Here is a 20,510-nt window from a genome sequence, read left to right as displayed (position 1 = left end):
TGGGGGACACCCGGGGCTAGCTGGGTGGTGCCTGGGGCTAGCTGAGGGACCCACAGGGCTAGCTAGGAGTGCCTGGGGTTAGCCAGGGGTACTCGGGGAGAGCTGAGGGGCACCTGAGCTAGTGCGGGTACCTGGAAATATCTGTGGAGTGCCTGGGGCTAGCTGGGGGACACCTGGGGCTAGCTAGGGGGTGCCTGGGGCTAGCTGAGGGACCCCTAGGGCTAGCCAGGGGTACTCGGGGCTAGCTGGGAGACACCTGGGCTAGTGGGGGTACCTAGCAATATCTGTGGAGTGCCTGGGGCTAGCTGGGGGACACCCAGGGCTAGCTAGGGGGTGCCTGGGGCTAGCTGAGGGACCCCCAGGGCTAGCCAGGAGTGCCTGGGGTTAGCCACGGGTACTCGGGGGGAGCTGGGGGGCACCTGAGCTAGCGGGGGACAGGCAAGGCTAGTTGGGGGACACCCAAGCCTGGCGGGGGGATGCCCAGGGCCAGCTGAGTTACACCTCGGGCTAGCTGGAGGGTGCCCCGGGCTACCTGGGGGACAGCGGGGGCCGGCCGGAGGCTGGCTAGGGGGCTCGCCGAGGCCAGCCCGAGTTACCGGGGGCTCGCCGGGGAGGCGGCGGGGCCGGCCGGGGAGCCCCGCCCGTGGCAGCGGGGCGCTGCGCCGCTCCGCGCCCGGCCGGTGCCGGTGCCGGTGGCGGCGGCGGCCGGGGGGGGCCGCTGTGCTGCATTGCGGGGCGGGCGGCCCGTCCCCGCCCGCCTCCGCCCGGCCCTCCCGGGGGGAGCGGGGCTATCTGGGCCGGGCAGCGCCGCTGGCCCCGGGCAGGAATGTCCCTGCGCGCCCAGATAATGTTATTTATATCGCGGCGTAGGGCGGCTCCGCTCCCCCCGCCCCGCTCCGGTCCCGGCTCCGGCCCCGGGCCCGCCGCCGCCGCCGCTCGTCCGCCCGCCGCCCCGCGCAGGTGAGAGCCGCGGCCGCCCCGGGCACCGCCGGCGGGTACCGGGATGCGCCGCCTCCGGGGGGGGGGAGCACCGGAGGGCACCGGGAGGCTCCGGTCCCCGGGGAGGGGTGGGGGCCAGCGGGACGCGCTGCCCGCCCCGGGGGACACCGGGGTTGGGGTAAAGGGGGGGGGGGGGGGGTGCTGGCTCCGTGCAGCACCGGGCACGGTCCCGGGGGGGCTGCGGGCAGGGAGCAAAGTTTGGCGGGGGGGCGGGGACCCCTCCGGGGGGCTCAGCAGCCCCTCTTCCCTGCGGCGGGGGGGTCCCGTTGTCACCCCGTGTCCCCCGGGGCTGCTCTCCCCACGGGGGACGCGCGGCTGCCGGGAAGGACGGGGCGGGCGAGCGGCGGTGACTTTCTGGGGACACCCTGGGGACGCTTCCCTCGGGGTGCTGACCCTGAGTGGGGTCCCCACACTGGTCCCGGGCACTCCCGGCACCACCGGGCACGTGCCGGTGGGACGCGGTGGCCAAGCCGTCCCTGGAGGTGACGTGCGGTGGGTCTCGGTGGGGCACATCGCCCAGCCCGCTTCAACCACCAGTTTTTAGCAACTGGGGAAACTGGAGTTACTGGGAAGAGTTTTTTGGCCGCCGTGCCCTTGGCCCCCCTTGTGCCGGTGCGGCGGTGGGAGGATGCTCGTGGGCGGGTGTTGAGACGGGGGAACTCCTGCCCGCACCCCAATAAGCCGGGGGCCACCAAGGGCTGATTTCCCAGCTCCCCTTTCAGGGCAGCTTTTTCCTTTGCAAATCTCCAGCTCCTGGAGTCAGGGGATCACGGTGCCCTTCGCTCCGCTGGGTTAAGTCGACAAGGAGTGTTTGAGGGAGTGGCAGGCAAAGGCGACCCCTGCAACCCCAGTGGGTGCCAGCACGGCCCCCCGAGGAATATTTTGTGGCTATCAGGTGTTTTTAAGGCCCCGGTTGGTGATTTTGGGGTGGGTGAGGAGGTGCAGGGGGCAGCTCCGAAGAAGGGAGTGGGGCTCAGCCCGCGCCGTCCGCAGGGGAGGCCTATTTATAGCCAAAAATGTCTGTGGAGTGTCAGCACGTGTGCGTGTCGCCGCTCAGTGCGCTGGCGGGTTAGGTGACATGGGACAGTCCTGGCACGGTCGGCATCCGCACCGACTCCGGCCCTGGGGAAACCCAAACCTTCGCCCGCTGGGTGAGAGCGTGGCCGGGGAGCCGCGGCCGGAGCGGGGCATCGCCGGCCGGAGGAGCTGTGCCGTGCCCAGCGACCCCGTGCTGGGCCGAGCGGCCGTGCCGAGCGGGACCATCTGCTCCCGGCCCTGGCCACGCGCCTGGGAGGCAGGCGGCTGTCGGGGGGCTGTGGGGATGCCCCCCAGTTCCTGCCCCTTCCCAACGGGGCCGGCCACACCGGGAGCGTGGCTGCCCGCTGGTTTGGTGGAGATGCAAAATAAAAGCATTAATCGGTGAAGCGAAGCGGCCGGGGCGATGCCAGGCGGCGAGCACCCCAGGGACCCAGCAGGCTGTGGGCGGAGGTGATGGGGCAGCAATTTCGGGCTGTTGTGGGGGACCCCGATGAGCTCTTGCGCACCGGCAGCCGGTGTTTCAGCCGCACGCTGCGGTGGCGAGGGCTGAGCCGGGGAAGGGGCTTGAGGGTGCCACGGGTGGCAGGCGCCAAACCGCTGCCTCGGCCGCCCTCGGGGTGCAGGGAGACGTCACCCGGGCCCGGCGGGGGGACCTCGGTGGTGGCACGGTGCCAGCCCCTCACCGGGAAGTGCTGATTCACGGCACCGAGCCGCTGGCCGGACAGGCAACGATGCCCTGGCCCCGGCCGCAGGATGCTCGCGGCGGGGCCGGCACCCCGGTACTCCTGGCTTTCCTCCTGCTGAGCGGGCGGAATGACAATCCCCGGGGCGGCGGGTGCCGGTGGCAGCGTGGCTCTGCCAGATGGGTCTGTTTGGAAGGTGCCGGTGCGGCAGAGGGAGATTTAAAGGGTTGGCGAGCGCCCGCGCTCGAAATGCACGCTGGCGGCTCCCTTGGGTCCCGCTGTGGCTCCCTTCAGCGCAATCTCCTCCTCCTCTTCCTCCTCCTCCTCCGATGCTCCTGGCCGTGGCCCCGCCGTGGTGGTGGTGTGGGGGAGGCCCAGCCAGGACCGGGGTCTCCTGGCGGGACGGCAGCGCCAGGCTGCAGCGTGCTGCAGAGTCCCGACACAACTCGGCACACCCAGCCTGTTTGCAGAGCCCAGGCAGCCCGGCTGCCGGCGTTGGGGTGGAGGTCCCCAAATTTGGGCTTCCCCAGGGGTTTGCTGCCGCAGGACGGGAGGGCGAGCCCAGTGCCGGCTGCGCTGGCTGGCAGCGGCACGGAGCCACGGCACGGAGGGCTGCGGGCCCCGCTCTTGCACGCTCCTGCATGCGCTTGCATGGCCTCGCACGCTCTCATGTGCGTTCTTGCATGCATTTGCACATCCTTGCTCACGTGTGCGTGCTTTTACACGCTCTGGCACGCTTCTACATGTCCTTGCTCACACATGCGTGCTCTGGCACGCTCCTGCATGTCCTTGCTCGCACGTGCGTGCGTTTGCACGCTCCTTCATGTCCTTGCACGCTCTGGCACGCTCTTGCACGCAAGCCAGCTTCCCAGCCAAGGCCCTGCCTGCGCGGCCGCGATTAGGGTGCGGAGATGGGGCCCAGCCCAGTTCTGCCAGCCCCGATAAAGCTCTCCTGCCCGCCGGCCACCCGGGGGTCCCTGGGGGCCAGGTGGCCACGGGCTGTCACAGCTCACGGGGACACGAGGGACTTGGGGCTGCCTGGGGTCTCCTCCACCCGCACCATGCGCTCACCGCCGGGGGCTCCGGGGTGCCGGTGGGGGTCCCGGCTGCGGTGTTGGCCGAGGGCAACCCCGGTCCGGCTCCCCGCACCCCTCGGGGGCCTCAGCAGCCTCCTCCTGCCCGGCCCGGCCGCCAACAGCTGCTCGCAGGCATTTTTAGATACCGGCCATGTCCTATCTGTGTCTCAAATGTCCCTGGGGGTGGGCGGCCCCCCCGCCGGCAGCTGTCGCCCGCTTTTTGCCACGGGTGCCGCGGCAAAGCCCCTCCGGGGCGCAGGCGTTGGGGTGGGTGCGAGCGGCACCCGCTGCCCCCAGGAGCACCCGGCGCTGGGGGCACATCCCTGGGGACCTGGCCTGGCCGGCCGGGGGGGCTGGGGGGGCAGGCAGGACCCGGGTGGGGAAGCACGGCCGTAGGTAGCCGTTGGCACGGCTCTGCACAGGGGTCCACGCCGGCAGGGCAAGCCCCCCAAGTGTGCAGCACCCTGGTGCCCCCCAACACCTGGGTGGGGGTGAGGTTAAATCCCTCTGAGCAGCTTAACCGGCGGCTCTGAGCCGCAAATCCCCGCGCGCGGCAGGGACGGTGAGCTACCGTAGCGATGCCGATACCCACGGCCGCCGCTCTTCCCCCAGGGGCCTGTTGCCGGTAGCCGACGGCCACCTGGCCGGGGGACGCCGGGACCATGACCTCGGCGAACGACTACGAGCAGCTGGAGCTGCAGCAGCAGTACAGCCGCATCAACGTCCGCTGGGACGCCTCCGACGATGAGCTGGACAACGACAACAGCTCGGCGCGGCTCTTTGAGCGCTCCCGCATCAAAGCCCTGGCAGGTCGGGGATGGGTCTCGGGTCCCCTCGGTCCTCCCGGGTTGTCCCCGCCACCGGTGCCACCGTGCCCGCTCTCGTTGCAGACGAGCGGGAGGCTGTGCAGAAGAAAACCTTCACCAAGTGGGTGAATTCGCACTTGGCTCGTGTCACCTGCCGCATCTCGGACCTCTATATGGACCTCCGGGACGGGCGGGTGCTCATCAAGCTGCTGGAGGTGCTGTCTGGAGAGCTTCTGGTAGGACTTCCATCCAGCTGGGGACCCTGGGACCCATGCCATGCCCCACCGTGCCCCAAGACCTCTGGTGCTCCACCAAAGCTCTTGACCTTGGTGTTGACCAAGGCTCTACCAGGGTTGGGGTGGCAGCAGCGGCGTCCCCGGGAAGGGTTGGGGGTACCTGGCATGGAGGGGAGGGTGCTGAGCGCTGTCGTGCCCCAGCCCAAGCCCACCAAGGGCCGGATGCGGATCCACTGCCTGGAGAACGTGGACAAGGCGCTGCAGTTCCTGAAGGAGCAGCGGGTGCACCTGGAGAACATGGGCTCCCACGACATCGTGGATGGCAACCACCGCCTCGTCCTCGGCCTCATCTGGACCATCATCCTCCGCTTCCAGGTAGGACCGGGTGGATGGGGGGCACCATCCAGCGCAATGGCTTGTTCCCGAGCGGGGGCCCTCCTGCGTGGATGCCCTCCCTCAACCCCGGGATGTCCTTCTGCCCCCAGATCCAGGACATCATCGTGCAGACGCAGGAGGGCCGGGAGACGCGCTCCGCCAGGGATGCACTGCTGCTCTGGTGCCAGATGAAGACGGCGGGGTAGGTGGTGGGACCCACACCCCACGGCACCGGGGTCTGGGGGTGCCCAGAGGGTGACGGTGATGCCCTGTCCCCATCGCAGGTATCCCCACGTGAACGTCACCAACTTCACCTCGAGCTGGAAGGACGGGCTGGCTTTCAACGCCCTCATCCACAGGCACAGGTAGGCGGCACTGCGGCGAGGAGCGGGATGTGCCGGGGCGGCAGTGGCACCGGGGGATGTCCCACGGCTGTGCCGCCACCGTCCCGCGTCCTCTCTCCCCAGGCCTGAGCTGGTTGACTTCCAAAACCTGACCAAATCCAACGCCCGGCACAACCTGGAGCATGCGTTCAGCGTGGCGGAGCGGCACCTGGGCATCACCCCGCTCCTCGACCCTGAAGGTGAGGCTGCTGCTGCCAACCCTCCTGCCTCAGTTTCCCCATTGCACCCTGGGACGTGCCCAGGCCCTGTGGAGGGGTGGAGAGGTTTCCACCTCATGGAAGTGGGTCTGGGTGGGAGCAAGGGGGGACCTCATGAGGCCGTGGTGGCCCATTGGCAGCGGGGTGATGCAGGGGCCGGGTCAGGACTGACACCTCTCGCTCGCACCGGGCAGATGTGTTCACAGAGAACCCCGATGAGAAGTCCATCATCACCTACGTGGTGGCCTTCTACCACTACTTCTCCAAGATGAAGGTGCTGGAGGTGGAGGGCAGGCGTCTGGGCAAGGTAGGGGATGGCGTTGCGGCAGGGGGGGTTCTGTTGGGGTGCTGGCACCCAGCGCTCACCACCGGCCCCGCCGCAGGTCATCGAGCACGCCAAGGAGACAGAACGGATGATCGAGGGCTACGGGGGGCTGGCCTCCGACCTGCTCACCTGGATCGAGCAGACCATCGCCTCCCTCAACAGCCGCAGCTTCGCCAACTCGCTGGCCGGGGTGCAGCACCAGTTGCAAGCCTTCAGCACCTACCGCACTGTGGAGAAGCCCCCCAAGTAAGCGTCTCCGAGCCCCCCGTGCCTGCGCGGCGGCGGTGAGCACCCGTGGGTGCCCTAGGCTGAGCTCTCTCCGGGACAGGTTTCAGGAGAAGGGCAACCTGGAGGTGCTGCTCTTCACCATCCAGTCGCGGATGCGAGCCAACAACCAGCGTGTCTACACCCCGCATGAGGGGCGCTTGGTCTCCGACATCAACCGGGTACGGGGCCCGTCCCGGCAGCCTGGCCGTGTGCCGTGCCTTGCTGCGGGGACACGCGGCTGCTCCCACGGCACCCTGTGACCTGGGGGCAGCTCTTCCCCCCGGTATCCCCGGGGGCTTTGCTCCCCAGGCTGTCCCAGGGCAGGTCAGGGACGTCCCGGGGCAGCTCGGGTCTGTCTCAGGGCAAGTCAGGTCCATCTCCCAGGGCAGGTCAGTTCCTAGGGTGGTTCAGGTCCATCTCAGGGGAGATTGGGTCTGCTCTAGAGCAAGTCAGGTCCATCTGCAGGCAGGTTGGGTCCATCCCAGAGCATCAAGGCAGCTCAGGACCATCCTTCAGGTCCAACCTAGGCCAGGTTGGGTCCCATCTCCTGGGGGCAGGTTGGGTCCCATCTCCTGGGGACCAGTTGGGTCCCATCTCCTGGGGACAGGTTGGGTCCATCCCAGAGCAGTTCAGGGCAGTTCAGTTCTGAGGGCAGTTCAGGTCCCTCCTGGGATAGGTCCTAGGGCAGTTCAGGTCCATCTCCCGAGGCAGTTCAAGTCCATCCCAGGACTCACTGAGTCCATCCTGGGGCAGGTCAGGTCCATCCCAGGGCAGGTTGGGTTCCTCCAGCCATGCTCCCCCACCCGTGGGTCACGTTGGGGTTCAGCAGAACAAGACCCTGGTGGGTGGGGGGAACATGGGACACGGGTTCCACCTCCATCCAGCACCACCTTCCCCCAGGCCTGGGAGCAGCTGGAGAAAGCGGAGCACGAGCGGGAGCTGGCGCTGCGCACCGAGCTCATCCGGCAGGAGAAGCTGGAGCAGCTGGCGCGGCGCTTTGACCGCAAAGCAGCCATGCGGGAGGCCTGGCTGAGCGAGAACCAGCGCCTGGTGGCCCAGGTGAGAACGGGGACACCCACCCTGGGGACCAGGGTGCCCCGAAGGAGCCTCACCGTGGGCTTTGTGCCGGGGCAGGACAACTTCGGCCAGGACCTGCCGGCGGTGGAGGCGGCCAAGAAGAAGCACGAGGCCATTGAGACGGACACGGCCGCCTACAAGGAGCGGGTGCAGGCCATTGAGGCGGTGGCAAAGGAGCTGGAGGTGGAGGGCTACCACGACATCCAGCGCATCAACAGGCGCAAGGACAACATCCTGAGGCTCTGGGAGCAGCTCCTGGAGCTTCTGGCCGCCCGGCGCCAGCGCCTGGAGATGAACCTCACCCTGCAGCACCTCTTCCAGGAGATGCTCCACAGCATCGACTGGATGGACGAGGTCAAGGTGAGCCGCGGGCGCTGGGTGCCACCATGGGTGGAGTGCCTTGATCTCACCAGGCTGGGCGTTGGTGGGACCTCCCTGGGGAGGCAGACGGATGCTGGGGTGCTGGCAGCAGCTTTTGGGTGGCGGTGGATGCCGTCTGCTGGAGACGGTGGTGGGTGACGGCCGGGGCTGTCCTGCAGGTCCAGCTGGCGTCACCCGAATCCGGGAAACACCTTCTGGAGGCGGAGGAGCTGCTGCAGACCCACCGGCTGCTGGAGGGTGACATGGCCCTGCAGGCGGAGAAGACGCGGGCTGTCAGCGCCGCCGCCCTCCGCTTTGCCGATGCCGAGGGTAGGTGCGCCGGGATGCCCCGGGACCGCGGCGCAGCCGAGGGAAGCCGGGACGCCCTGCTGATGGGCGCCCGCCCCGCTCCTTGGCCAGGCTACCGTCCCTGCGACCCCAAAGTCATCCGGGACCGCGTCAGCCACTTGGAGCTGTGCCGGCGGGAGCTGCAGGCGCTGGCGGCCCGGAGGAGAGCCTTGCTGGAGCAGTCCCGGTCCCTCTGGACCTGCCTGTGGGAGCTGGACGAGGCAGAGGGCTGGATCAAGGAGCAGGAGCAGCTCTACTCCGCCCTGGACTTCGGGAAGGACCTGCCGAGCGTGCTGCTGCTCCAGCGCCGGCACGCCGCCTTCGAGGCCGAGCTGCGGAGCCGGGGTGGCCGGCTGGAGCAGGCGCTGGCGGCGGGCGAGGGGCTGGCGGTGGCGGGCCGGGCGGCCGGGCGGCTGCGAGAGCGGGTGGCGGCGGTGCGGGCGCTGTGGGCGCAGCTGGAGGAGCTGGCGGCTTTCCGCCGGCGTGGCTTGCGCGAGACCGAGGACTTCTTCCAGTTCCAGGCGGAGGCGGAGGAGCTGGCGGAGGGGCTGCGGGATGCCCGCCGGCGGGCGGCCGCCGAGGAGCTGGGCCAGGACGAATCCCGCACCCGCACCTTGCTGCGGCAGCACCAGGAGCTGCTGGAGGAGATGGCAGCCGCCCGGGAGCAGCTGGACGGGCTGGCCCGGCAAGCCGAGGGCTTCCCCCCAGAGCTGCGGGCCGGCCCCGATGCGCAGAGCCGGCTGGTGGCCCTGCGGGAGCTGCACGCCGAGGTGGCCGCCTTGGCTGAGCGGCGGGGCCGCCAGCTGCAGGACGCCCTTGACCTCTACACCGTTTTTGGGGAGAGCGATGCCTGTCACCTCTGGATGGGGGCCAAGGAGACCTGGCTGGGGCAAGAGGTCCCTCAGGCGCTGGAGGACCTGGATGTGGCACAGCACAGGTAAGGGGCTTCCACGATGGCGGCGCCGCTGTGCCGCGTCCCGAGGCGTGGCCCGTTCTCAGCCCGGCCGTCCCCACAGGCTGGACGGGCTGGAGCAGGAGATGGCCGCCGTGGCTTCCCAGATCGCTGCTGTCAACCAGGCAGCCGACGGGCTGCTCGCGAGCGGGCATCCCCGCAGCCCCCAGGTCCGGCAGTGCCGGGAGCAGCTCAACGAGAGGTACGGCGGTGGGTGACGCCGGGGCGGTTGGGCCGGTGCCCGTCGGCCGCGTCCCCCGCCATCACCCGCCTCTGCCCCGCAGGTGGGACCGCTTCCGGGAGCTGGCGTCCGAGCGTCGCCGGGCGGTGGGCTCGGCACTGCGGCTCCTCAACTACCGTCTGGAGTGCGAGGAGACCCGGCAATGGCTGCGGAGCAAAGCCCAGGCGGTCGAGGCCACCGCCGAGCTGGGCCGGGACCTGGCTGGCGTCCTAGCCACCCAACGCAAGCTCTACGGCATCGAGCGGGAGCTGGCGGTCGCCGAGGACCGCCTGGCCGCCCTGCACTCTCAGGCCGACCAGCTGGCCAAGGAACGGCCCGAGGTGGCCGGGGAGGCGGCTGAGCGGCTGTCATCGGCAGCGGCCGCCTGGGAGGAGCTGCAGGAAGCCCTGGGCAAGCGGGCGGCCTCCCTGGGGGAAGCCGGGCAGCTCCAACGCTTCCTGCAGGACCTGGACGACTTCCAGGCTTGGCTCTTCGGGGCTCAGAAAGCCGTGGCGGCCGCCGATGAGGTGCCGGCCTCTTTGGCCGAGGCGGAGGAGCTGCTGCGGCGACACGAGGCCGCCCGGCGGGACGTGGAAGAGCACGCGGCCGCCTTCGCCGCCTTGTCGGAGGCGGGAGAGCGGGTGGTTGGGGAGCAGGAGGACCCCCAGTACGAGGGGCTGCGGCAGCGCCTGCGCGGCGTGGAGGCTGGCTGGGCTGCCCTGGGCAGGATGGCGGAGGCCCGGCACCGCTTCCTCACCCAGTGCCGCGGCTTCCAGGAGTTCCTCCGCGACGCCAAGCAGGTGGAGATCCTCCTCACCAACCAGGTAGGTGCCCAAGGGGGGTCCCCCGCTCACGGGTGCCCCGAAGAGGCGCTGACTCGGTGCCGTGCCCCCCCAGGAGTACACGCTGGCCCACCTGGATCTGCCTGCCACGCTGGAGGGCTCGGCCGCCGCCCTGCGCCGCTTCCAGGACTTCCGCGCTGGCGTGGAGAGCAGCGCCGAGAAGGTCCCCGAGGTGGTGGCCGACGGCACCAAGCTGGTGGCCGAGGGGAACATCTTTGCCGAGAAGATCACCGAGAAGTGCCGGACCCTCCAGGAGCGGTGAGTTCTGGCGAGGGGCCGGCGGGGCGGGCAGCGTGTGGGCGGCAGGGCTGACGCTGCCCATCGTTGGTCGCCCTTCCAGGCACGGGGCCGTCGTGGCCAAGGCAGAGGAGGCTTCGGGTTTGCTGCAGGACAACCATGAGCTGCAGACCTTCCTGCAGAGCTGCCGGGAGGTAGGGACGCGGCATGGCTGGTGGCACTGGGGGGTCCCCACCGGCCGAGCCCTGACGCCCTTCGCCCGCAGCTCAACGCTTGGTTGGAGGAGAAGATGCTGACAGCACAGGATGCCTCCTACGGCGAAGTCCGCGGCCTCCACGGCAAGTGGCAGAAGCACCAGGCGTTCATGGCCGAGCTGGTACCCAACCAGGGCTGGCTGGAGAGGATTGAGACGGTGGGTGCCGACACCGGTGCCCGGCAGCCTCGCTGCTTCCTGTGCCAGCACGGAGCCACGTTGCAGCGGCCACCAACCTCTTCGGTGTTGCCGGCAGGAGGGGAAGGAGCTGGCGAGCCGCAAGCCGCAGTACGGCGAGGTGGTGGCACAGCAGCTGGACGAGCTGCGGGGGCGGTGGGACAGGCTGCGCGCCGCCGCCGAGGAGAAGGGCCGGCGGCTCTTCGAGGCCAACCGCTCGACGCTGTACGCCCGGAGCTACAGGGAGCTGGAGAGCTGGCTGGAGCGGGCGGAGGAGGAGCTGCGTGCCGCCGAGCAGGCCAAGGACCTCACCGCCACCAACCTGCTGCTGAAGAGGCTGACGGTGGGTGGTGGTGGCAGTGCTAGCTGAGCGGCTGGGGAGGTGGAAGGGTGTTGGCACCTCACCCTTTCCTTTGGGCAGGAGAGCGCTGCCCCTTCTTCAAAGTTGGGGATCCGAGGTGCTGGGTCATGTCCCCAAATGGGTCATGTCCCCGAACGGGGTGGCCGCTCCCCAGCCTGGCTCTGTCCCCCGGCTCACGCAGCTCTTCCCCGCCAGAGGCTGGAAGAGCAAGTGGGAGCGCGGATGAAGGAGCTGGAGGAGCTGGGGTGGCAGGGGCCCCCTGCCAGGGACGTGCCGGACGCTGACGGGCACGAGCAGAGGATCCAGCGGCGATTCCTCGACCTGCTGGAGCCGCTGGAGAGGAGGAGGAAGGAGCTGGAGACCGCCAAGGCCATGTACCAGCTCGGGCGGGATCTGGAGGACGAGACGGTGAGCGTTCTTGCCGGGGCGGGGTCTGGCGTGCCGGGGGCACCCGCGGGTGCCGTGCGGCGCTCAGCGGGTGCTCTTGCCCGCAGCTGTGGGTGGAAGAGCGACTGCCTCTGGCAAGGTCGACGGAGCACGGCACCGACCTCCCGAGCGTGCAGCGCCTGGCCAAGAGGAACGAGGTGAGCCCGGGTGCAGCAGCGGCACCCGCTGCCCCGGCCGGTCCCTTGGGGCCACCCACGCCATGGGCGAGCCCTGCCGTGACTGCCCGCCCCCCCGGCAGACGCTGCAGAAGGAGCTGGGGGGCCACGCTCCCCGCCTGGCCGAGGTGCTGAGCCGGGGCGAGGCGGCAGCGAGCGGCAGCGAGCCGAGCCCAGAGCTGGAGGCACGGGTGCGGGAGCTGCGGGGGCTGTGGGAGACGCTGCAGGCGGAGGCGGCCGCCCGGCACCGGCGCCTGCGGGACGCCGGCGAGGCCCAGCAGTACTACCTGGACGCCGGCGAGGCCGAGGCCTGGGTCAGCAAGCAGGAGCTTTTCGTGGGAGCTGAGGAGAAGCCGAAGGTGAGGGGCGGCTCCGTGAGGTGCCCCCGTGTCCGGAGGGGGCTCTGTGCCGTGCGCTGCCGTGCTGGGACATCCTCTGTCAACCCGGGCCACGCCACGCTGTGCCGTTAAACATCAGGCCGTGCCCTGCCATTACACGCCACCCTATGCCACGCCGCGCCATTACGTGCCATCCTACGGCGTGCCGTGCCGTGCCGTTGCGTGCCACGTCATGCTGTGCGATAACGCTGTCCGTCCCATGCCGTGTTGTGTCACGACATGCTATGGCATTACACGCCAGCCCATGCTATGTCATGCTGTGCCGTGCCGTGCCACGCCGCGCCATCGATGCCACCCTTTGCCCTGCCATTCTAGGTCATCCCGCGCCGTGCCTCGCCGTTACGTGGCATGCTGTGCCGTTACAGCTCATCCTATGCCATGGCACGGTTGGCCATTGCAATCCACCCCGTGCTGTGCCATTACAAAGTCACAGAATGGTAGAGGTTGGAAAAGACCTTTAAGATCATCGAGTCCAACCGTAAACCCAACACTGCCAAGACCACCACTACACCATGTCCCTAAGCACCTCATCCAAACGTCCTTTAAATACCTCCAGGGATGGCGACTCAACCACTTCCCTGGGCAGCCTGGTCCAATGCTTGATAACCCTTTCAGTGAAGTAACATTTCCTAATATCCAGTCTAAACCTCCCCTGGCGCAACTTGAGGCCATTTCCTCTGGTCCTATCACTTGTTACCTGGGAGAAGAGACCGACCCCACCTCTCTACACCCTCCTTTCAGGCAGTTGTAGAGAGCGATGAGGTCTCCCCTCAGCCTCCTTTTCTCCAGGCTGAACAACCCCAGGTCCCTCAGCCGCTCCCCTTCAGCCTTGTGCTCCAGACCCTTCCCCAGCCCCGTTGCCCTTCTCTGGACACGCAAATTACATGGCATCCCGAGCCGTGCCGAGCCGTGCCCTTACACACCGCCCCACGCCGCGTTCTCCGTGCCACGCCGGGCCGTGGCGTACCCCGCGGAGCTCGCCATTGCTCCCCGCTGCGCCGGGCAGAGGCAGGACGTGCCCGCAGGGCGGGCGCCGGGGACGGACCCCGGTTCCCGTCCCATAGCCGTGCCGGGTGCTGACGGGCACCGGTGTCTACCGTGCCGCAGGATGAGGAGAGCGGCTTGGTGATGCTGAAGAGACACGTGCGGCAGCAGCGGGCCATCGAGGACTACGGTCAAACCATCAAGGAGCTGGCGGGGAGGGCTCAGCAGCTGCTCTCTGCCGGCCACCCTGAGGGGTAGGTGCCACCACCTCGTGTCCCCCGTCCCTCGGGGCAGCCCCGTGCCCTCAGGAGCGGGGCGGGCGGGTGGCTCAGCTGGCTCTCCGGCGGCATCGGCTGCCCCGGCGCTTCGCTCCGGCTGGGCAGCGTTGCCGCAGCTGTGTCGGGGAGGAGGCGGTGGCAGAGGGACGCGGGGAGCACAGAGCGGGTCCCTCCCCCAAAAACCCCGCCGGTCGGCAACACGGACGGGTCGGGGGCGTCTTTTCCCGGGTGAGAACTGGGGTGTCTGTGTGCCGGGGCCGCGCAGGGAGCAGATCATCCGGCTGCAGGGCCAGGTGGACAAGCGCTACGCCGGGCTGAAGGAGGCGGCCGAGGAGCACCGCCGGCGCCTGGAGAACATGTCCCACCTCTTCCAGCTGAAGCGGGAGGTGGAGGACCTGGAGCAGTGGATTGCCGAGCGCGATGTGGTCGCCTCCTCCCAGGAGATGGGGCAGGACCTGGACCACGTCACGGTGAGGATGCCGGTGCCAGGGCGGGCGCGGCGGTGCCGGTGTGCGGTTTTAGGGGGTGGGGGGCAAACACGACTCTTCTCTCCCCCGTGCAGCTCCTACGGGAGAAGTTCCGGGAGTTCGCACGGGAGACGGGCAACGTGGGGCAGGAACGCGTGGACCGGGTGGACTTGGCCATCGAGGACCTTATTGATGCGGGGCACGCGGAGGCGGCCACTATGGCCGAGTGGAAGGACGGGCTGAACGAGAGCTGGGCCGACCTCCTGGAGCTGATCGACACCCGCATGCAGCTCCTCGCCGCCTCCCACGACCTGCACAAGTACTTCTACGACGGCACCGAGCTGCTGGCCCTCATCGCCGCCCGTCGCCAGGAGCTGCCCCAGGACCTGGGCGAGGACGTCGGCACGGCCGAGGCTTTCCACCGCATGCACAGCGCCTTCGAGCGTGACCTCCAGCTGCTGGAGGCGCAGGTGAGGCCGCGGCCCGCAGCCGGCAGGGATGCTTGGGCACCGCCGCCGCCGGCGCGCAACGTCCCCCACGCTCTCGGGCTCTGCCGGGCAGGTACAGCAGTTTCGGGAGACGGCGGCACGCCTGCAGACCGCCTACGCCGGGGAGAAGGCGGCCAGCATCCAGGAGCGGGAGCAGGAGGTGGCACGAGCCCTGCGGGCGCTGCTGGAAGCGTGCAGCGGGCGCCGGGCCCGGCTGGTGGACACGGCCGACAAGCATCGCTTCTTCGGCATGGCACGGGACTTGCTTTCCTGGATGGAGAGCACCGTCCGGCAGATCGAGACGCAGGAGAAACCCAGGTATGGCCGCACCCAGCAGGCACCCGGCACCGTTTGCCGGGACCCAGCACCGAAGTCGCTACCACCGTTGGCGCTTCTCTGTCTCCAGGGATGTCTCCTCGGTGGAGCTCCTCATGAAGTACCACCAGGGCATCAGGGCCGAGGTGGACGCCCGCGGCAAGAGCTTCGCCGCCTGCATCGAGCTGGGCAAGAAGCTGCTGCAGCGCAAGCACCAGGACTCGCCTGAGGTGAGGGCATTTGGGGCCAGGGCACGGCGGGGACGGTGCCACCGGGGCCACCCCGTGACGGCGTCCCCTCGCAGATCAAAGCGAAGCTGGTGGAGCTGGTGGAGAAGAGGAAGGCCATGATGGAGATGTGGGAGCAGCGCTGGGACCGGCTGCGGCTGCGTGAGTGCGCCGGCGGTGCCGGAGGGGACCGCGGCTCGGCCGGGGGGTGGTGGCGGCAGGGGGCTGAGCGCTGCCGGCCCCTGCCCGCAGTGCTGGAGGTGTGCCAGTTCTCCCGGGACGCCTCGGTGGCCGAGTCGTGGCTCATGGCGCAGGAGCCCTACCTGGCCAGCAGCGACTACGGGCAGACGGTGGACGCGGTGGAGAAGCTGCTCAAGCGGCACGAGGCTTTCGAGAAGTCCTCGGCCACCTGGGAGGAGCGCATCGCCGCCCTGAGGAAGCTGACAACGGTGAGGAAGGCTCGGGATGGGGCACGGCCGGTCCCGGCTCGCCTCTGCCTGCTCTGCCTCAGTTTCCCTGGGCCCCTTAACGCCTTCGTCCCCTTCCCCCGCAGCTGGAGCTCCTGGGCGGGCGGACGCTGCGTGAGGGGCTGGCGTGGGACAGGGAAACACGTACCGAGGCTCCCGACTACCACCTGGATCTGGACGGGGAGCTGGAGGCCGGGTAAGAGATGCCGGTGCCGTCCCCAGGCGGCCGTGGCAGCATCTCGGGCAGGGGCAGCCTGCGGCACCCAGCTGGCTCCTGGGCATCGTTTCCAGCATCCCTCTTCTCAAAGCATTAAGGGTTTTTTTAGCAATTTGCCCTTTTGGAGTAATAAATCGATGCAGGCGAAGAGCAGAGATGAAGATCGAGCCCCAGCGTGCCAGGGCTTTCATCCCTTGGGGGCGGGCAGGAGAGCAGCAGCCAGTGCCAGGTCCCTCTGGGACCGCGGCTGCGTTTCCCCGGCAAGCTGGCTGGGATGGGGATTTTGGGGGTGCCGCGCTCCGCTGGGGACGCTGACTGGGCTGCCTCCCTGCCGCAGGTCCGAGGAGGAGGAGGAGGAGAAGAGGAAGGGCTCGAGCACGCGGGACGCCTCTCTACCCGCCGCCGACGGACCAGAGCCGGTCAGTTCTCGAGTTTAGCTTTCTCCTTCCCTGGCAGCAAAAAAAGGTCTCCCTGCATGTCCCACAGGCTCCCGGCAGCCCCTGTGACCACGACCCTGGCGTGCCGACGGCTCCCCGCACCCCCAGCCCTCGCCTTGTTCCTTGCCTTGAGTTGAATAAATGCTAAATCACCCCAAAAAGGCCGGGCGGGCACGCGGGTGCTGCACCTTCCCCTTCGTCCCGGCTCCTGGGGCAGCCGGGGGTCCCTGCGGCGGCTCGGAGCACCCCTGCTCGTCGTGACCAGGCTGGGGCCAGCTGGCGGAGGCTGGCACCCGTGGGTGCACGGGTGTCTCTGGGATCGGGGCAGCAGGCAGAGCCGGAGCGTCTGCCCTGGGGTGGGCAGATCCCGGCCACCATCCTCTGCTGTCGGCGAGGCAGCGTGCGTCCTGGGAGAAGCTCACGGGGACACCGCACGGCCCCCGGCCACGCGGCACCCGGCTTTCCAAGCAGCCAGCCCTGGGATCGGGGCCGGCTCTGCCCCGGCACGGAGGGGACATCGGGCAGAGCTGCCCACGGACACGCAGCAACGCTGCTCCGGGCTGGCTGTGCTCACGTCAGCCCCACAGCGTGTGGCCCTTGGGGCGTCGTCACCCCTTGGGCATCGTCACCCCATGGGGATGTCACCCTGCGAGGCATCATCACCCCTTGGGCATCGTCACCCCATGGGGATGTCACCCTGCGAGGCATCATCACCCCTTGGGCATCGTCACCCCATGGGGATGTCATCCTGCGAGGCATCGTCACCCCAAGAGACATCATCGCCGTATGGGGCATCGGCACCCTGCGAGACGTCGTCACCCCGTGTGGCATTGTCACCTTGTGGCGTGTTGCCAACCTACCCCACACGGCATCGTCACCCTGCGAGGCGTCATCACCCCCCAGGGCATTGCCACCCTCGGGGCATTGTCACCCCGGGTGCCAGCCACCTTGTGCTCGCTGCCAGGCTCTCTGCTCCTCCTGCCTGCTCTGCCTGCTTGGGGACAGGAACCCCTTCTGCCTCTTCTGCCTGCTTGAGGACACGGGCATCTTCTGGCTCCCTGGGGACAGAGTTGTCCTCTGCCTGCTTGGGGACATGGGCATCTTCTGGCTCCTTGGGGACATGGGCGTCTTCTGGCTCCTTGGGGACAGAGTCCTCCTCTGCCTGCTTGGGGACATGGGCGTCTTCTGACTCTTTGGGGACAGGGTCCCCCTCTGCCTGCTTGGGGACATGGGCATCTTCTGGCTCCTTGGGGACAGGGTCCCCCTCTGCCTGCCTGGGGACATGGGCATCTTCTGGCTCTTCGGGGACAGAGTCCTCCTCTGCCTGCTTGGGGACATGGGCATCTTCTGGCTCCTTGGGGACAGAGTCCTCCTCTGCCTGCTTGGGGACACGGGCATCTTCTGGCTCCTTGGGGACAGGGTCCTCCTCTGCCTGCTTGGGGACATGGGCATCTTCTGGCTCCTTGGGGACAGGGGCATCTTCTGGCTCCTTGGGGACAGAGTCCTCCTCTGCCTGCTTGGGGACACGGGCATCTTCTGGCTCCTTGGGGACAGAGTCCTCCTCTGCCTGCCTGGGGACATGGGCATCTTCTGGCTCCTTGGGGACAGAGTCCTCCTCTGCCTGCTTGGGGACAGGGGCATCTTCTGCCTCTTTGGGGACATGGGCATCTTCTGGCTCCTTGGGGACAGAGTCCTCCTCTGCCTGCTTGGGGACACGGGCATCTTCTGGCTCCTTGGGGACAGAGTCCTCCTCTGCCTGCTTGGGGACACGGGCATCTTCTGGCTCCTTGGGGACAGGGTCCCTCTCTGCCTGCTTGGGGACATGGCCACTTTCACCTGCCTGGGGACAGGAGCTGCCTCTGCTTGGGGACAAGACTGCTGCCTGCATGCTCGGGGACACAATCCTTCTCTGCCTGCCTGCCTGGGGACACGGTCACCTCCCGGCTGCCAGGGCCAGCGTCCCTCCTCCCGTCCCTCTCGGCAGGACACACCGCAGGACCTCCACGTGCTCCCCGTGGTGCCGGCAGACGCGGCCGTGTGGGGCCGGGGCCGTCCCCGGGCGCAGGAGGAGGGGACGGGCACCCCGGGATGGCCGCGCCCTGGCCCTGCACCCACCCTGGCCGAGCCCCTCCCGTGGCACCCGGACGGGCGTCGCATTTGCCGGGCACGCCCGACCAGACCCCTCTGCCTGCTGCCATCCCCCCCTGTCCCCAAGCCCCCCTGGGCAGGGGACAACACCGGGGTGGCTCCCAGGGCTGCTTGGCTCCCTGGCTCAGCTCAACCCCATCACCCCAAATCTGGGGGGGGGACGGGACCCTAGCACCGCGCTGAGCCTGGGCTGCGGGTCCCAGGGCTGGACCGGTCCCAGCCCCTCGCTGGGGTCCTCCCAGTAGCCACCTGATCCCGCGTACTGGAGCTGGCGGGGTCACTGGCACCAAGAGCTGGGGGTGACCCCTCCCCAGCTGGCACCCACTGCTGGGCCACCGGCTTGGGGACCGTGAGCCCCTTGCTGAGGACAGGGACCCACGTGTGGGGTGCCGGGACCTCAGGACGTGGCTTTCGGTGGCGGGCGGTGACACCGCGGCGTAACACGGCTGTTGCTTTGCGGCAGCTGGTGCGGATGACGGGCGACGAGGAGCCGGCGTTGCCGAGCCTACGGCTACCGCGGGAGGAGCCGGAGGAGCCGGCCACGCTACCGGCCCGCACCTGCAGCGTCCAGCTGGAGGGCTACCTCGGCCGCAAGCACGACCTGGAGGCAGCCACCAAACGGGCATCCAACCGGTAGGCGCGGCGGTGACGGCGGCAGCGCCGGGCGGTGTGGGTGCCCGCCGGGCTGACGAGGCAGTGTGGCGGCAGGTCGTGGAGCACACGGTACTGCGTGCTGCGGGGCGGCCAGCTCGCCTTCTTCAAGGACGCCAAGAGCCGGGCGCTGGGGCTACCGTGCCACGGCGAGGAGCCCTTGGGGCTGCAGGATGCCCTCTGTGAGGTGGCTGCTGGCTACAAGAAGAAGAAGCACGTCTTCAAACTCAGGTAAGGCCCCGGCGCGGCGCGGCACGGCACGGCACGGCGCGGGGTGGCACGCGCCTCACCGGCACCTGCGCTCTGTCCCCAGGCTCAGCAACGGCAGCGAGTGGCTCTTCCATGGCAAGGATGAGGTGAGCGGCGTCCCTGGGGATGTCCAGGGGACAGAGGGGACCAGCAGTGCCCAGGGGGACCCAGGGTGGCTGGTGGTGCCCAGGGGGACGTGGCGGTGGCCAGCAGTGCCGAGGGGGACACGGGGTGGCTAGTGGGACACGGGGTGGCTAGTGGGATACGGGGTGGCTAGAAATGCCCCGTGGGATACGCGGGGGACCGGCGGTGCCCGGGGGACACAAGGTGGCCGGGGATGCGCAGGGAACACGGGGGCGGCCGGCGATGTTCGGTGGGACAGAGGGTGGCTGGTGGTTCCCAGGGGACGTGGGGGTGGCCAGAGATGCCCAGGGGACACAGGGTGGCCGGCACTGCCTGCGGGGCCACAGGGTGGCCAGGGGTGCCATGAGGACACGGTGAGGGGCTGGCAGTGCCCCGGGGGACGTGGGTGGCTGGGGAAGATGTGGGGCAGCTGGAATCACCCTGGGGGGGACAGGGTGGCCGGGAAGGTGATGGGGGGACCAGGGGAGCCCCCCCCGAGCCCGTGCCCGTGCCCGTGCCCGCAGGAGGAGCTGCAGGCCTGGCTGCAGGGGCTGAGCAGAGCGATAACGGCGTGCCGGAGCAGCCGGGGGAAGGCGCAGAGCCTGCCCCTGCCCCCGGCCCCCCCCGAGCCCCCCCTGCCCCGCAAGGACAAGGAGAAACGGTTCAGCTTCTTCCCAAAAAAGAAATAACCCCCCCCGGGGGGGCAACGCCCCCTCACACCGGCGCTGCCCGCGGCCACCCGCGCGTAGGGAGCTGCCTGCGCGCGTACCTATAGGTACAGGCGGGTCTATAGGGGCAGGTGCCAGGCTTCACGCGTGGGCAGGAGCCGTCCGGCCCCCGTCCGGGCACGTATAGACGCCCCCGCACCTCTGCAAGCGCGCGCGTGGGCTCACGTCTACGTCTACGTCCAGCGGCACATATACAAGCGTGCACACCCCTTGTGCGTTGAACACGCGCCTGTGCGCACATGTGTATATATATATATTTGTATTTATATGTATACATACATTTCCATGCTTAAGGGTACGCACACGCCCACGTGGAGGTGAACGCGGATGTATACGTCCGTGCCCCGTGTGCACACGCGTGTGCGTAGGTGCGTATGTGCCCCTCCGGGCGTGTGCCCCCACGCACAGGGGTGTGCAGCAGCCCCGTGCCCACACGCGTGTCCCCGCGCGCACACGCGTGCACACGCGTGTCCCCGCATGCAGGTGCACCCACCCCTC

General features: G+C 69.1%; 1 protein-coding gene across 2 annotated transcripts; it reads left to right on the top strand.

Annotated features, from left to right (window-relative positions):
- Positions 1–810: 810 nt before the first annotated feature.
- On the top strand, positions 811–19,988 carry SPTB (spectrin beta, erythrocytic). 2 transcript variants are annotated; one of them, XM_075501800.1, is made up of 36 exons: positions 863–960; positions 4,409–4,606; positions 4,687–4,838; positions 5,040–5,213; positions 5,324–5,415; positions 5,498–5,578; positions 5,681–5,796; positions 6,009–6,121; positions 6,198–6,385; positions 6,468–6,585; positions 7,307–7,465; positions 7,541–7,843; positions 8,023–8,173; positions 8,264–9,128; positions 9,208–9,345; positions 9,428–10,187; positions 10,261–10,463; positions 10,546–10,636; positions 10,708–10,854; positions 10,952–11,215; positions 11,429–11,641; positions 11,728–11,817; positions 11,919–12,194; positions 13,341–13,471; positions 13,761–13,965; positions 14,058–14,432; positions 14,524–14,768; positions 14,857–14,995; positions 15,070–15,154; positions 15,245–15,441; positions 15,546–15,655; positions 16,014–16,095; positions 18,725–18,894; positions 18,970–19,143; positions 19,226–19,268; positions 19,809–19,988. In XM_075501800.1, exons 2-36 carry the CDS (start codon positions 4,459–4,461, stop codon positions 19,971–19,973), a joined length of 6,963 nt encoding a protein of 2,320 aa, XP_075357915.1. In that variant the 5' UTR covers positions 863–960; positions 4,409–4,458; the 3' UTR covers positions 19,974–19,988. The 2 variants fall into 2 exon arrangements, with proteins under 2 accessions (XP_075357917.1, XP_075357915.1); XM_075501802.1 differs by lacking the exons at positions 18,725–18,894; positions 18,970–19,143; positions 19,226–19,268; positions 19,809–19,988 and having other exon boundaries at positions 811–960; positions 15,546–15,668; positions 16,024–16,277.
- The last annotated feature ends 522 nt before the right edge of the window (positions 19,989–20,510 follow it).

Source organism: Mycteria americana, chromosome 5, assembly GCF_035582795.1.
Source record: "Mycteria americana isolate JAX WOST 10 ecotype Jacksonville Zoo and Gardens chromosome 5, USCA_MyAme_1.0, whole genome shotgun sequence".
NCBI classification, from domain to species: Eukaryota; Metazoa; Chordata; class Aves; order Ciconiiformes; family Ciconiidae; genus Mycteria; species Mycteria americana.
Note: the sequence above shows the minus strand (reverse complement) of the source record. Positions and strands in the feature narration are given on the sequence as shown.

Coding starts and splice junctions, on each gene's coding strand:
- SPTB (XM_075501800.1), top strand. CDS start 4,459: ATGACCTCGGCGAACGACTACGAGCAGCTGGAGCTGCAGCAGCAGTAC. Junction 5,416..5,497: donor TGCCAGATGAAGACGGCGGG/GTAGGTGGTGGG, acceptor TCCCCATCGCAG/GTATCCCCACGTGAACGTCA. Junction 14,769..14,856: donor GAGACGCAGGAGAAACCCAG/GTATGGCCGCAC, acceptor CTCTGTCTCCAG/GGATGTCTCCTCGGTGGAGC.